The 15,108-nt window shown below is 44.4% G+C and overlaps 2 protein-coding genes across 9 annotated transcripts in view; one reads left to right on the forward strand and one right to left on the reverse strand.

Moving 5' to 3' along the window:
- Positions 1 to 14,235, reverse strand: part of SFI1 (SFI1 centrin binding protein) — a 94,364-nt gene extending 80,129 nt beyond the window's left edge. For 4 of the 6 annotated variants that reach the window (XM_055323383.1, XM_055323382.1, XM_055323381.1 and 1 more), the window contains exons 1-2: positions 14,153 to 14,235; positions 3,706 to 3,831 (exon numbers count right to left, since the gene is read on the reverse strand). In XM_055323383.1, coding sequence (XP_055179358.1) covers positions 3,706 to 3,803 — 98 coding nt within the window. In that variant the 5' untranslated portion in view covers positions 3,804 to 3,831; positions 14,153 to 14,235. Of the gene's footprint in view, positions 1 to 3,705; positions 3,832 to 10,072; positions 10,179 to 13,093; positions 13,273 to 14,152 lie in introns of those variants that run through there. The other 2 variants (XM_055323380.1, XM_055323378.1) reach the window with 2 other exon arrangements.
- Positions 14,236 to 14,399: 164 nt separating this feature from the next.
- EIF4ENIF1 (eukaryotic translation initiation factor 4E nuclear import factor 1) overlaps positions 14,400 to 15,108 on the forward strand; it is a 47,010-nt gene continuing 46,301 nt past the window's right edge. Inside the window, exon 1 of one of the 3 annotated variants that reach the window (XM_055323388.1) lies at positions 14,400 to 14,506. The gene's annotated coding sequence lies outside the window, so the exon portion shown is untranslated. Of the gene's footprint in view, positions 14,507 to 14,593; positions 14,711 to 14,921; positions 15,023 to 15,108 lie in introns of those variants that run through there. The other 2 variants (XM_055323386.1, XM_055323387.1) reach the window with 2 other exon arrangements.

A 15,108-nucleotide genomic window follows, 5' to 3' on the forward strand; every position in this document is an offset into this window, starting at 1 on the left:
ATAAAGAACTCCTACAACGTAATAGCAAAAAAAAAAAAAAAAAAAATCCAAACACTCCAATTTAAAAATGGGCAGAGAATCTGAATAGACATGTTTCCAAAGACATACAAATGGTAAACAGATACAGGAAAAAATGCCCAGGGAAACACACATTTAAACCACAAGGAGATACCACCTCACATCTGTGAGAATGGCTCTGTCAAAAACATAAGAAATAACAACTGTTGGCAAGGATGTGGAGAAAGAATCCTTGTACACTACTGATGGGAATGCAATCTGGTACAGCCGCCATGGAAAACAATATGGAGGTTCCTCAAAAAATTAAAAACAGACCTACCATATGATCCACAATTCCACTTTTGGGGATTTATCTGAAGGAAAAAAAAAAAAAAAACACTAACTCTAAAAGATATATACAACCCCCATGTACAGTGCAGCATTATTTACAATAGCTAAGATACAGAAACAAATTTTAGGACTCACCAAAATAGTTATTTCCTCCAATCTGACCTATAGCTTCAAAGTAATCCCAATTAAAACCCCAACAGTTTTTGTTTTGTAGGGAGGGAAAAAGGCCTGTCAAGTTGATTCTGAAGCTTATATAGAACTGCAAAGACCAAGAATAGCTTACAGTCATTTTTTTAAAAAAAGTACTTGATGAAGGGTGCCTGGCTGGATCAGTCAATAGAGCATGTGTGATTCTTGATCTCAGGGTCGTTAAGTTGAGCCCCATATTGGGTGTAGAGATTTCTTCAAAATAAAATCTTTTTTCTAAAGTGCTTAAAAGCACTAGGTAAAAAGCCCTACTTAGATCTCAGACTTCTTATAAAGCTATATAATCAAGACATCATGATTTTGTGGCAAGGACAATTCCAACCATAGGCACAAAGTAGAAAGCCCAGAAACAGACCTGAGCTTGAATGGACTTTTGATTAATGATAAACATGGCACTGCAGAGAAGTCTTTTCAATTGTGCTGGCACAACTGGATATCCACATGGGAGGCAAAAAAAAAAGTTAAACTCACATGACACACAAAGATCACTTTCAAATGGTCTGGAGAAAAAAACGTGAATGGTAAAATAATAAATACTGAAGGCAATACGGAATACCTTCATGACCCCAGGAAAGGAAAAGATCCCTTAAAACATGACAGATTAGATATATTTAAAAAGACTCATCATTTTTACTAAAGTTTAAAACACTATAATTCATTAAAAGATACCAGAATGAAAAAAGTGAGCTACAAAGACGGAAAAGATATTTGCAACACATAAAATATAGAAAGAATTTGTATTTTTTTTAAAGATTTTTAAATTTATTTATTCATGAGAGACACAAAGAGAAAGGCAGAGACGTAGGCAGAGGGAGCCCAATGTGGGATTCAATCCTAGGACTACGGATCACATCCTGAGCCAAAGGCAGATGCTCAATCTCTGAGCCACACAGGCGTTCCAAGAATTTATATTTGGAAATACAAAAATTTCTATATATCAAATGGGGGAAAGATTCAATATACAACTGAATAGAAAAGTGGGTTTAAGACTTGAATATGTACTTCAAAAAAGAAAATTCAGATGCCCCAAAACAGGTACTCAACAACAACAGAAATCATGAAATACAAATAAAAAGCACAGTGAGCTATGACCACAACCCTACCACAGAAGCACAGTATTGGGGAGATGTGGGGCAACAAGCACACCGGAACATGACCAGTCAGAGCACAAACTGGTACACCAATTTAGAAAACAATTACCTACAAAATTGAAGATTCTCTTCTATTCTGGCCCAGAAACCAATTCCCAATTATATATCCAAAATAATGCTTATCAGAGTGTGATCCCAGAACCAACAGCATCAGTTTAGAAGTTACTAGAAATACAAACCGTTGGGTCTGACCGAGATCTACTGAATCAGAAACTCTGATTGGTGGAGTCCAGCAATCTCATTCTGTTGCAGGCTCAAACTTGAGAGCCACTGCATGTCACTCTATGCATATGAGATGTTCATCACATTCAAAAACTGGAAACACCCAAATGTCCATCAACAATACTGCATATGCATAAACTGTGTAATATTCTTATATCATGGTATCATAGAGCCAGGAAAATGAGTGAACTACAACCACAGACAACATAAAGGAATCTTAAAACCTTAAGAGAAAGAATCAAGATACAAAAGAATACATGTAATATGATTCCATTTATATAAAGACAAAGGGGCAAAACTAAACTATATTGTTCTGAGATGTAAACATATAAAGAAATTTGAGAAAATGATTACTATTAAGGTAGGATGGTGGTTTAGGGAAGGAGCAGGAGTGATTAGGAAATAACATAAAAAGGGACTTCTGTGGTGTTGACAGTACACTATTCCTTTACCTTGTAATGGTTACATGTTTGTTTCAAAATGATATAGTAAACAGTACATTTTATGCATCTTTCTGAATCCATGTTCTTTTTTTTTTTTAATTTTTATTTATTTATGATAGTCACACAGAGAGAGAGAGAGAGAAAGGCAGAGACACAGGCAGAGGGAGAAGCAGGCTCCATGCACCGGGAGCCCGATGTGGGATTCGATCCCGGGTCTCCAGGATTGCGCCCTGGGCCAAAGGCAGGCGCCAAACCGCTGCGCCACCCAGGGATCCCCCTGAATCCATGTTCTATCTAATAGTTTAATGAACTGCAATTACCACCCCTTCTTCCCCAGTGCCCACACCGGCATCTCCACAACCTAAGAGATACTCAAGGAGGAGCACAAGGTGGCTGTACTCAGGGTGCCCTAGAGCTCAGCTCCTGTGGCTACCAGCATGATCAACATCTGCAGCAAGACTTCAGTCCCCAACCTGGTCCCTCTTTAACAAAATCTTCATGAACTTGTGTGGGGCTTCCCAGAATTCATCTATTCCATGAAGTCTAAGGACCAGAAAAGATGGTGGGTGATAGGATTTGGGCCCAAGACTGTGCCTCCATTGCCAAGGGCCTGAACATCTGGCCCCTGGTCTTGGGTCTCCTTCTGATCATTACATTTACTGTTATTTTTGCCACTGGATCACTGATAATTTTCTAAGCAATTTCAGAGGTCATAAAACATTATGGAAGCTATTAGCAGCTGCCCATGGCCTGAGGCTGTCACTCCTCTCACAGCATTTTATATACATATCAGTCTGCAATTGAATTCAATAAAGTACTTGTGTGGGGGGGGGGGGAAGGGGACAAAAAAAAAGAACTTCCAACTTCAGCAAAATCATCCTCATTCTTGCTCAGAATCGTAAGTTTAATATTTCCACACACTCAAAATGGTTTTGAACCATAACATAATGTATGAAATGTGCATTATATTCTGCACTCTAGATGAGAAACCCAAAATATCAACAAAAAAATCTTACCCAAAGTTCCTTTCTTACCACTCATGATTTAGGAAGAAACTTTTTTATTATTTATCATTTTTATACAAAAATGTTTACAGGTTTATATGAGCCACAATTTCAGCTTTTTTAAGATTTTATTTATTTATTCATGGAGACGCACAGAGAGAGGCAGACATAAGCAGAGGGAGAAACAGGCTCCCTCCAGGGAGCCTGATGCTGGACTCAATCCTGGGACCCCAGGATCATAACCTGAGCCAACGGGAGATGCTCAACCACTCGCCACCCAGGGCCCCCCTGTTTTTTTTTTTTTTTTTAATTTTAAGTCCTATCACTTACCTGGAGTCCACCTTCCTCTGCATTCTCAGCTTCCTTCTTTTTTGATGGAAATTAGGCCAGTGGCTTGATATATACTTCTTAGTAAGCAGATTCTTCATGAATCAAAAAGTTTTTTATCTTCCCCTTCTAAACCATAAGAAAAAGAGGGAAAAGGAGAGTAAATTATCTGAAGCCTTTTAGGAGTCACATTTCTCTTTTTTTTTTTTTTTTTAAGCATTTCATTTATTTATTTGACAGAGAGAGCACAAGCAGGGGAAGCAGCAGAGGGAGAGGGAGAAGCAGGCTTCCCAATGACGTAAGGTTCATCCCAGGGCCCTGGGATCATGACCTGAGCTGAAGGCAGACACTTAACTGACTGAGCCATCCAGGCACCCCAGGAGCCACATTTCTGAAAAGCTATATGCCACCTCCTAATCTCCTCTCCTTAATTCAACACTAGATGAGCATAGAAAGTCTATGAAATTTTTTAAACTGAATTTTTAAAAAGTTATTTTATAAGAAAGAAAACTGGGAGGAGAGAGAATGATACTCAAAAGGCTCTAATTGGCTCATTCTTCCTGTCCAGGTACTCTAGGGAAGGAGCGGGAAGTTTAAGACCTTAAACTTCCCTTCATAAGGGCACTAGTAGAGGCCAAGATTTTTTTTTGCCTAGATTAGTTTTTTTGGTTGTTAATGTTACCTAGAAGAATCTCCAGGCACTTTTGGTCAATAGTAAATTATATAGTTTCCATTTTCATTTGGTATAATTTCTACCCATAATATTCATTATGAACCAAAAAAGTAACATCGTTTTTATTTATTACTTAGTGCAAGGAGTAGCAATGTTGTGGGTTAGATTGTGTCCCCCTAAAAGATATGAAGTCCCAACCCCTGGTACCTATGAATTGACCTGATTTGGAAATAGTCTTTGCAGATGTAATTAAGATGAAGCCACACTGGAATAAGGTGGGCCCTTAATCCAATACAACGGGCATCTTTATAAAATGAGATGAGACAGAGGGATAGACACACACAGGAAGGACAATGCCATGTAAAGACAGACACATGATGACGAAAGTAGAAACTGGAATGATGTGTCCATAAGCCAAGGAACACCAAGGACTGCTGGCAATACCAGAAGAGAAATGCATGGAACAGACCCTCCTCTAAAGCCTTCAGGATGAGGATAGCCCTGCTGACATCTTGATGTCAGATTTCTAGCTTCCAGGACTAAAAGACAATACATTTCTGTTGTTTATAAGCCATGAAGTTTACACTATTTCATCAGAGCAGCCTTTGGAAACTAATTCAAGTAGTAAGAAAAAGAAGAAAGATTTAATTTTTTAAAATATTTTATTTATTTATTCATGTGGGACAGAGAGAGAGGCAGAGACACAGGGAGAGGAAGAAGCAGGCTCGATCCAGGGTCTCCAGGATCACACCCTGGGCTGAAGGCGGCGCTAAACCGCTGAGCCACCTGGGCTGCCCAAGAAGTAAGATTTAAGTACGTGGTGGAGGAAAGCTATTAAGGTTGACTTGTCCTATGTTGAGTAATTGTGAGGCATTCATAATAAAAATATTCATTCTAAAAAAATGAAACCACCCTTTATACTGAAGGTCACATATTTCAATGACAATCAGAGAAGGAATTCGCCAGAAAACACTTAATCCATACAAAACAAATAGTCCTTACAGAGATCAAACATTTTTCCTCCTTGTGTTTCTGGTATCACACTCCGAGAAATAAAGGTCTCCTTTAGTGACTATTTCTGTAAATTAAAATTAAAGGATAATTCAAGTAAGGATATTTGGTTAAACATTGCTATAATAAATGGGTCATTGCCTTGGGTTTATGTCTTGTTATAATGATTCTATGGAATACCTACAAAGTGGGATACCAATGAGAAGCAGGCCTACAGAATCTCAGAAGAGCTCAGAACTAGAAGAAACAAGGAATGGCTCCCAGAATTGTAGCTATAGGCCACAAAGGAGAGGACTGAATGAAGTCTATATGGTGAGCGGCTGGGGCCCCTGGTCTCCCTCACAACCCTGCCAGGCAGAATATACAGCTTCTCCACAAACTGCTTCCAGAATTCTGGCAATTAGATTGGTTATCTCCCAGTCAGGAGACAGGAAGAATCTTTGCAGAAGAAGCTAAGAACTAAAAGCTCTCAAGATTCTCACTTCTGTGCTCTACTTCCCTCAGTGAAAAAGCAGGCTTGCCCCCCCCCAAAAAAAGCTCCTAAACCTACAAGTTCTGCCCAGATACTGGAAACTTCTAACTAATTTCTCAGCTGCTGACGCTTAAGAATGAACAGACAATGAAGAATTATAAGACATTTGGACGTGACCTCCAACAAGAAAGAGACTAAAACAAACAAAGGAATCTGAGGAAGTGCCACGGTCTGTGACGTATTCCTGCCAAGAACTTGAGTCTAAATATCATTAAGCCTCATCTACAACTAAGAACCAACTTACAAAAAATACAGGGAACAAACGATTCTGCAATCAGCAAAATCAATGATGTACGAACTTCACGGGACTAACGACCCAGTTCCTTCAACAAATAAACTGAAGAAGAAAAGGGAAAACTTATATGTTAAAAGACACTTAAGATGTAGATCAATCAGGAATGCCTGGGTGGCTCAGTGGTTGAGCATCTGCCTTTGGCTCAGGGCCTGATCCCGGGGGCCTGGGATGGAGTCCCACATTGGGCTCCTTAAATGGAGCCTGCTTCTCCTTCCTCTGCCTGTGTCTCTCATGAATAAATAAATAAAATCTTAAAAAAAAAGATGTAGATCAATCAAATGCAATGTATGGACTTTGATTTTGGATCTTGATCAAACTACAAACCAACTGTCAAACAAAAAACATGAAACACAGGATGCCTAGGTGGCTCAGTTGGTTAGGCGTTAGACTCTTGATTTTAGCTCAGGTCTTGATCTAAGGGTTATAAGATCAAGCCCTGTGTTGGGCTCTGAGCTCAGCACGGAGTCTGCTTGAAATTCTCCCTTTCCCTCTGCCCCGCCCCAGGTTCATGTGCACACATGCACACACACACTCTCTAAAATAAATTTTTTTAAAAAATGAAGAAAGTCTCTCAAAACTGAAAGATGCAAATTCTCAGATGAGATGTCCTGCACGGGGCCAAATGTTAGAGATTAAATACTTTTTTCCCTCATGCAAGGAGAAAAAACTTAAGCTATCTTGTTCTTGAGAAGTTACCAGAAAGCTGGATGTTGTCAAATTAAAAACAATTGTTTCAAAGGACACCATCAAGAAAGTGAGGGATCCCTGGGTGGCGCAGCGGTTTAGCGCCTGCCTTTGGCCCAGGGCGCGATCCTGGAGCCTCGGGATCGAATCCCACGTCGGGTTCCCGGTGCATGGAGCCTGCTTCTCCCTCTGCTTGTGTCTCTGCCTGCCTCTCTGCCTGCCTCTCTCTCTCTCTCTCTCTCTCTCTCTCTCTCTCTCACTATCATAAATAAATAAAAAAAAAAAGAAAGTGAAAAGACAACTTACTGAATGGGAAAATTGTCACTGCTAAGTGACAAATCTAGATTATATTTTTAAAAATTCCTGCTACTCAATAAAAAGACAACCCAATTTAAAAATGGACAAAGGACATGAATAGACATTGCTCCCCCAAAATACATAAGTGGCCAATAAGCATATAAGATACTCAACATCATTACCCATCAGAGAAATGCAAATCAAATCCCAATGAGATAATAATTAGTATGGTTACAATAAAAAAGAAAGATTGGGGCACCTAGCTGGCTCAGAGGAGCATGTGACTCTTGATCTCCAGGTCATGAGTTCCAGTCCCATGCTAGATGTAGAGATTACTTCAATAAATACACTTAAAAAAAAAAAAAAAACGAAGATAGTAATGTGTTTGGGTGAGGATGTAGAGAAAGTGAAACCCTCATACACTATGGTGATAATGTAAAATGGTGCAGCCACTTTGGAAAACTGGCAATTCCTCAAAAAGGTAAATACAGAGTTACCATTTGATCCAGCAGATCCATTCCTAGGTACATAGATAAGAGAACCTAAAACAAGTGTCTATACAAAAACTTATATGTGTTCACAGCAACATTATTCATAACAGGCAAAAAAGTGAAAGCCCAAATGTCCACCAACACATCGATGGACAAGCAAAATATGCTATATCCATACAATGAAATATCATGCAACCATAAAACGAAATGCAGTACTAGTACATGTTAAAACATGGGTGCAGGGACGCCTGGGTGGCTCAGGGGTTGAGCACCTGCCTTTGGCTCAGTGACGTGATCCCACAGTCCCAGGATCAAGTCCCATGTCAGGCTTCCTGCAAGGAGCCTGCTTCTCCCTGTGCCTATGTCTCTGCCTCTCTTTCTCTCTGTGTGTCTCTCAAGAATAAATAAAATCTTTAAAATAAAACAAGGATGCATGCTGGCACATGCTATGTAAAAGAAGCCAATCACAAAGGACCATATATCATGATTCCACTTATATGAAATGTCCAGATCAGATAAATCTAGAGTCATGAAGTAAATTCCTGGCTGCCTAGGGCTGGAAGGATTGAAAAGAAAGGGGGGTGACTTCTAACAGTAATGATTTGTTTTCAGGGTGATGAAAATGTTCTAAAATTGATTATGATGATGGTTGTATAACTGAATATAGTAAAAACCATGGAACACTTTCATTTGGTGAACTGTATTCTATGTGAATTATATCACAATAAAGCTGTTAAATAAAAAGAGGAGGAGGAGGAAGTAAAAGCAGTAGTTATTAAAGGAAAATGTGTCCTAAAAACCAAGGAAGCAAATTAAGGGGAAAAAAAGGAACCCAGGCAACAGCTAATTCAATGTAAGAGAATAACAAAAAGAAGCAAATCCCAGAATAGATGTAAAAGAAGTTTCTGGATTAGAACTGAGTATAGCAGGTACAAAGTCACCAGATCAGATTAGAGCAGAGGAAGATTTCCAGGTAAAAGATGAAATGGCCAGTTTTGAGAGTAATTTTGCAAAAAAAAAAAAAAAAGAAAGAAAGAAAATTAGGCATGAGAAATGCTGACATATTCAGGACAAAGAATTTAATGATCTGTGCATGAGTACTAGGCAAATGAGAAAATAAGACAATTATTAATTTTGAGAAAATATAATGGGATGTACAAGAAAGATCAATTGCAGGACTTGGTATGGCTGTGAAATGTTATATGACACTTATCAATTTAACAATAAATTAACATAACTACTTTGGTGAGATGATAGAAGGAAAACTTCGAGCTAAGCACTTATCTTTCACGAATAACAGTCAACACTTTACGTGTAAAACTAAAAAAATTAGGAAATATCGCCCATAAGGATATTTATTTCCAATTTGTGTGTAAAATCAGGAGAAACAGCTAGCAGAATGGAAATTATAAATGGATGTGGGGCTGTTTTCTATCATAAGCCTTTAATACTGGTTTTTAAAGTCATGTATGTTAACTTGAAAAATTATAGAAGTTAACTTAAAGAAGTTTCTACAGTATTTTGCAGCTAACAATAACTGAAAGATCAACGATCTTCCTAAAGAAAAGCAAGGAAAGACTTAAATTTCTATCTTAAGCCCCAGAATAAGTTTCAACTACTTATTCCAGGAAGCCTCCCAATCTTCATACGTTCGTGGTACTTAGGCGGGTACCACGATATCTGTGTCAGGTATAGATAGAACTAAGCATTTTTCATTAATAACCTGCTTTTTAACAACCACCCAGACAGGTGGTAGCCATTTCATTTTACAGGCGAATTATCTGAGGCCACCAGCTAAGTAGGAGGGCTACGACTGGTACTCAGGTCCCTAACATCATTCGTTCTACAAATAAAAACGAAGCATTTATCTGCCACTGCTGGGGCGACTTCACCGTTTTTGCCCTGTTGGGGCCTCTGGGTTCAGATGGGACCCCTGAGGTGTGTGCACACTACCCCTCACCCCCCACCTGGCCACGCAGCAGGGACCCAGAATCTTCCGATTCGGACCCGAGCATGCTAAAGAGCCTTGCACCCACGCAGGCACCGAGCCCCGGCTGCAGCGCACCAGACGCGGGGTGAAGCGGCGCCCCTGGGGCCCGGGCGACCAGACGCCGAAGGGCAGCAGCATCGGTAGGGAGCACGCGAGCACCGCGCAGGGCGAGGAAGGCGGGCTCCCGAAGTCCTGCGCGCTCTCTCCACACCGCTTCCACTCCCAGATCACAGTCCGCGGGCAGGCGGCATCGCCTGCACTTCTAGAGAAGGAAGCGGAGGCTCCGAGAAGGGAGGCAGAGGGCCCAGCTCGGAGGGATGCGCGCTCGCCGCCGGACTCCAAACCCAGGAAGACGAGCCTCTCAGAGGCTGGTGACGATTCGGACCGGGCCTCATACCTGACAAGCCGAGCACTCGGGCCTCGCGCCTCAGGAAGTCCCTGCGGGAGCCGGCAGACGCGGCCCCGGTTCCTCCCGCCCTAAGGCCCCCGGCCGCCTCAGCGCTTCCCGCGCCTCCCTACACAGTCCCGCGCCGGCTCCGCCCCCCGTCTCCACGGCGACGCGGCGTGCGTGTGAAACGCCCCTCCAGGGACGGCAGTTCGCGCAGCCTCCGTCGAGTAGGCGACACGCCTCCCTCTGCTGAGGCAGCTGCAAAGCCAAGTTGCCCCCAAAGAGCGTAGATGGATGCACCGTCTGAGCGGCCTCAAGGTGGGCTCTCGGCCTCCCTGGCCCACTCGCTCCTCTCAGAGCTCAGCTTCCTACACCTACTCTTCGACAAGAGCAGGAGCTTTATAGAATAGTGTCTCCGAGCTACGCCTCGCGCGGCAAGGTCTAGGGATGAGGTTCCCGTCTGGAGGCCCACGCTGACGAACGTCCTCCTTCCCCCCACCTCCAGGCTCCCGCGTGAGCCTCTCTGGCTCTTGGTTCTCCGTGGTTCCCCAGCAAGTGAGCGCGGGGGGGTGGGGTCTAAGGAGTAGGGCGCGCGCATGCGTGTATCGGGGAGGTTGTCAATCGGGAGGGCGTGGGGAGGGGTCGTTCCGCTGACCCCGAACATATAAATTATCCCAGGCTGGGATCTTCTCTTAACCCTTCCTTTAAAAATGTAGTTAACAAGCACTAATTGCTAGCAAATGGTAGTTAAATTTTTTAAAACTCTGATCATCTTTTTAAAATAGGGGTGAGGGAAGATGGGTGGGGCACTTTCATATGCTTTTCTCCTGTGCTTTGTTAAAACATTTGAAAGCACTTGAAGAAAAAAAAAAGAAAGCACTTGAGATTTCTGGTGCAAAGAGCAAAGGCTAGCATTATGTGTTTAAATGCTTGAGATTTTATATCACAAATATGAAAATAACTTGTTGGATATCCCGGGAATAGAATCAAACAGGTCATTTGTATTTTTGCTGTTTTCCATATATGCTAATGTCTGTAACTAAAAAACAGGTGTTTAAAATAAGTTCCACTTCAGGACAAGGGAACCAATCTTCTAGGGATGACTAATTTAGGGAGTTTCAAAGTCCTAATTAACACTGATATTTACTAACCGTAAAATTAGTCTTTCTTATAAGTACTTTGTGTTTTTTAGGTGATTTGTTGATGCTTTATTCCTCTCATGTACCTTTACTACCCTCGACTTTGACTAATTTGGGATGGGATGAAAGACATTTTCACTTGAGTTACAATGCAAGTAATTACTCCTGTCAGGAAAGATTAGAACATAATAGTATAGACTAACAATAGCTAGTGCAGCAGCACTTACATGATTTCAGTTTGGTCTGTTTTTAGTACTTCCCATAAATAAAACATGTAAAGCACCAGAAAGTATGGGGGCTCTGCAAAGAATTTGGTTTTTTGGTCTTCTAAAAGTCCCTTAATTTCCTTATAGTCCTTAACCTGAGTACATGATGCCACACACCTGTGAAACTGTTGCAATCTAATTTTCTTAGAACCTGGGATTACCCTAAGAGCAAGAAAAACTGAACAGAAAAAAAAAAAAAAGCCCATTTAGAGAGGCACCAGCTAGTTGAGGTATAATCCCAACATTCTGAGATGAGGCTGCTCTCAAAATTACTAGGATTTCAATATTTTCATTTGCTTCTCTACTGCTCTTGAACTGCTACTTTCCCCAACTGACTCAACTTTGGGAGTTCCTTTAATGCCAAACTTTGAACCAACAATCGAACCTAAACTAAAATCTTATCTTTAGTAAAGAATAAGAGTAAATAATTTCTTATTCTCTCAAAGAGGCTTCTCATAGGGATATTTGAAAATTCACTATTAATTGCAAAAAAGGGGCATTTAGAACTAGTCATTCCTACCGAAAACATTCAAAAACTACAATGAAACAAGGATTTGCAAGCATCTAGGTTTTGCATGACACGGGTGAAAGACATTCATAGATGCTCTTCATTAGTAAATTATTACCTTTATTCCCAGGTACTAATTTGCAACTCCTTTCATAAGAACAAATGGAGTCTCTGAGATAGAAGTGAGTTGAGACCAGGGTTCTACAAGATACTAAAGGAGAGCTTGGTGGAAGAGTGTGTATCCCAACGAGGAAAGACCAAAGGGTCCAGGAAATTAGCTCCAGGCCAGGCCTCTATCATGCCAGCTACAATGCCTTGAACAGATTTTAAGTCTATTTGTGGTAATTTAAAAATATGCTTACAAATTATTTGACCCTTCTCCCACATAAAAGCAGTCTGTCCCTTCCCCATAGTGACTTCTAATAGAATATGGCATGTGGCAGTACAGAATGATTCTGAGGCTAGGTTAGAAGAGAGTTCAGCAACTGGCCACAGTTAGAATCCTGCCACCATGTTGTGAGAAAAGCTCAGGCCAGAGAGAAAGGGCATATATAAATGTTCCAGCCAAAAGCCACTATCAAGCACCAAACATGTGAGCCATTAAATGATCCTAGCCCCAAACTTTCCACCCATCTGAATGGAGCAGAGACCCGGAGTCCCAGCTAGAAGTGGCCTAAACTGCAGGTTTGAGAGCAAAATATTGAGTTAAGCTACTGAGTTTTGACGGGGTTTATTACACAGCAATAAATGACTAGAACAGTGTTTTTAATATTATCTCATCTCGAATTCCCACGACAAGCCTGAAAAGTAGGTACTGCTATCCCTTTTTGACAGAGGAATAAACAGGTCCAGAAAGATGGTATGACTGGCTCAGGTTTCACACCAAGGGGTGGAACCAGGATTTAAGAGCTTCAAAGAAGGGGCCTTCTTCATTATTCCTGATAGCAAAAGGATTATACTATTTTGACAGCCTCAGGAAGAACCTGGATTCCAAAAGCAGCTTGATTTCTAAATTCAGACAAGCGCTGTTTCATTACCTACAACATGTCTCTGAACAGGCTTTAAAAAAACAACCACCCAGAAGCTTTATGGATGTTGTATAAGGCTTTTTACCCACCTTATCCTTTGTAATCTTGACAACAGCCCCTGTGAGTGGGTTATCTTTCCAATTTTACTGATTAGAAAACCAAGGCTAAGGATAAAGAAATGGCCTAATTCTCCCCCAGCCCGTAGAGCGTGGTAGAGCTGGGATGCAAACTCGGGCCCACATTGCAAACGTTTCCCTCTGCCTCTTGCCTGCAAAAATAGGTAAGAAACACAGTTTATTTAAAAAAAAAAAAGGGGGGGGGGACACCTTTTATTCAATATTATAGAAGGAAAATGTTTTCGTAATTTTCTCTGTTGCCAAGACTCCTAAGGGAACTTAGCGATCACTCAATGCCCAATCCCCTGATTTTACATGTGAAGCTCAAAGACAGTAGAACCCTTCAGAGAAACGCAGACTTCACTACCCCTTGGTGAGAAAATTTACGTTTCCCTCTCCGCCTATGTATCGTTTCACACTAACCCCGGGCGGTCGCATGGGGCAAAAACCAGGACTGGGGATGCTCCTGCAGACCGGGCTCACGTGGGGTCTCCGTCAAATCTTTACGGATCACTCCTCCTCAGCACGGCATTTACTCTCATTTCTCAGAGCAGGGAAATTATGTTTGCTATTACTGCTCTGCTCCCGCCCGCCGGTCTCGCCACTGTGTGCTATGCGCTTGACGTTCGCCGGCTCAGTTTCACCCGGACGCACTCGCACTTCCCCTTCCCGTGCAGGTTACGGAAAGAATCGGGTTGTGGGCGGGGGAAGCCGTCCAGCGAATCTGTCAGACGCCTTCCGTGCATTCAAAAGCAATCGTGGCAAATTTGTCAATGCGACAATACGCAACGCCATAAACTTACAGAGAGGGGCCGTTTTAGAAACCCGAAAAAGTCAGGGCTTTGCCCAAACATTACACTGCTAACGAACCACCCGAGACTCGAGCCCACAAATGCCAGGCTCAAAAGACACGCCCCAGGTTCGCCTCAGACCGCCACCGCCGAAGCCCCAGGGCTCCCCGCCGTCGCGAACCGGGCGAACTCGGCAGCCGACGCGCTCCCCAGTCGCACCCGGCCGCGGACCCCAGCCCACCTCGCAGAAGCCACCGCCTTCCTGACAGAACCGCCGGGCGCGGGCTGCGGGCTGCGGGCTGCGGGCACCGCCCGCCCCGTTCCGCCCCGCCTCGAAGCGCGCGTGGGAGCGCAGCGTCCTCCCCGGGGCTGCCCGGGACGACCGCCTGTGCGCACCGGGAAGGGCTTCCGCCGCCGCCGCGCCAGCCCGCTCCCCGCCGCCGCCATCTCGTCCCCGCCTCCGCCTCCCCGCCGCCGGGCGCGCGCTGGGGCCGGCGCCTGGGGAGAGCGCCGCGATGTCTGTCTTTTCCGCCCGGCACCGCGGCGGCCACCTCACATCCGGGCGCGCAGCGGCGAAAGCGGCGCTGGGGCCCGGGTGCGTGGAGGGAGTTATTAAGGGGGAGGGGGCCTCGGAGGAGGAGCGGAGGGCTGGGCCGCGGTTACGGCGGCTGAAGAGAGACAGTCCGAGCGGGTGGGGGGGCGAGAGCGAAGGCCGCGGGAGCAGCCCTCGGACCGGCGCGGGCGGCGAGGAGGGGAGCGGCGGCCGAGCTGAAGGGCCGCCGAGCGGCGGAGGCACCGAGTAAGGGCCCGGCGGCGGCGGGAGCCGGGCGCCGCGCGTCCGGGGCACAGGGAGGGCAGGGGCGCGGGCGCGCTGCTCCCGGGGTCGCGTGCGTGAGCGCGAGCGCCGGGGCGCGCGCGGGGGGCGGGCAGGGGCGCGAGGCCGGCGGGGCGGCCGGCGGGCAGCAGGCGGGCCGGGGCTGGCGGGGCCCGAGCCGCCGGGCCGGGGCGGACGGCGGCGGTCCTGCGCCGGCTCCAGCTCGCAGCGGCCGGGCCGGGCCGGGCCGGGCCGGGGGATTCGGCCTCCCCGCTCCCTCCGGCCCGCCTCCCCTCCGTGAGTACAGTCCCCGCCCTTCTTCCGAAGGAGGCCGCTGGGCCGGGGCCTGCGCGAGAGGCCGGTGGTTGGGGTCGCGGCCCGGG

Source organism: Nyctereutes procyonoides, unplaced genomic scaffold, assembly GCF_905146905.1.
Source record: "Nyctereutes procyonoides isolate TBG_1078 unplaced genomic scaffold, NYPRO_anot_genome, whole genome shotgun sequence".
Lineage (NCBI taxonomy): Eukaryota > Metazoa > Chordata > Mammalia > Carnivora > Canidae > Nyctereutes > Nyctereutes procyonoides.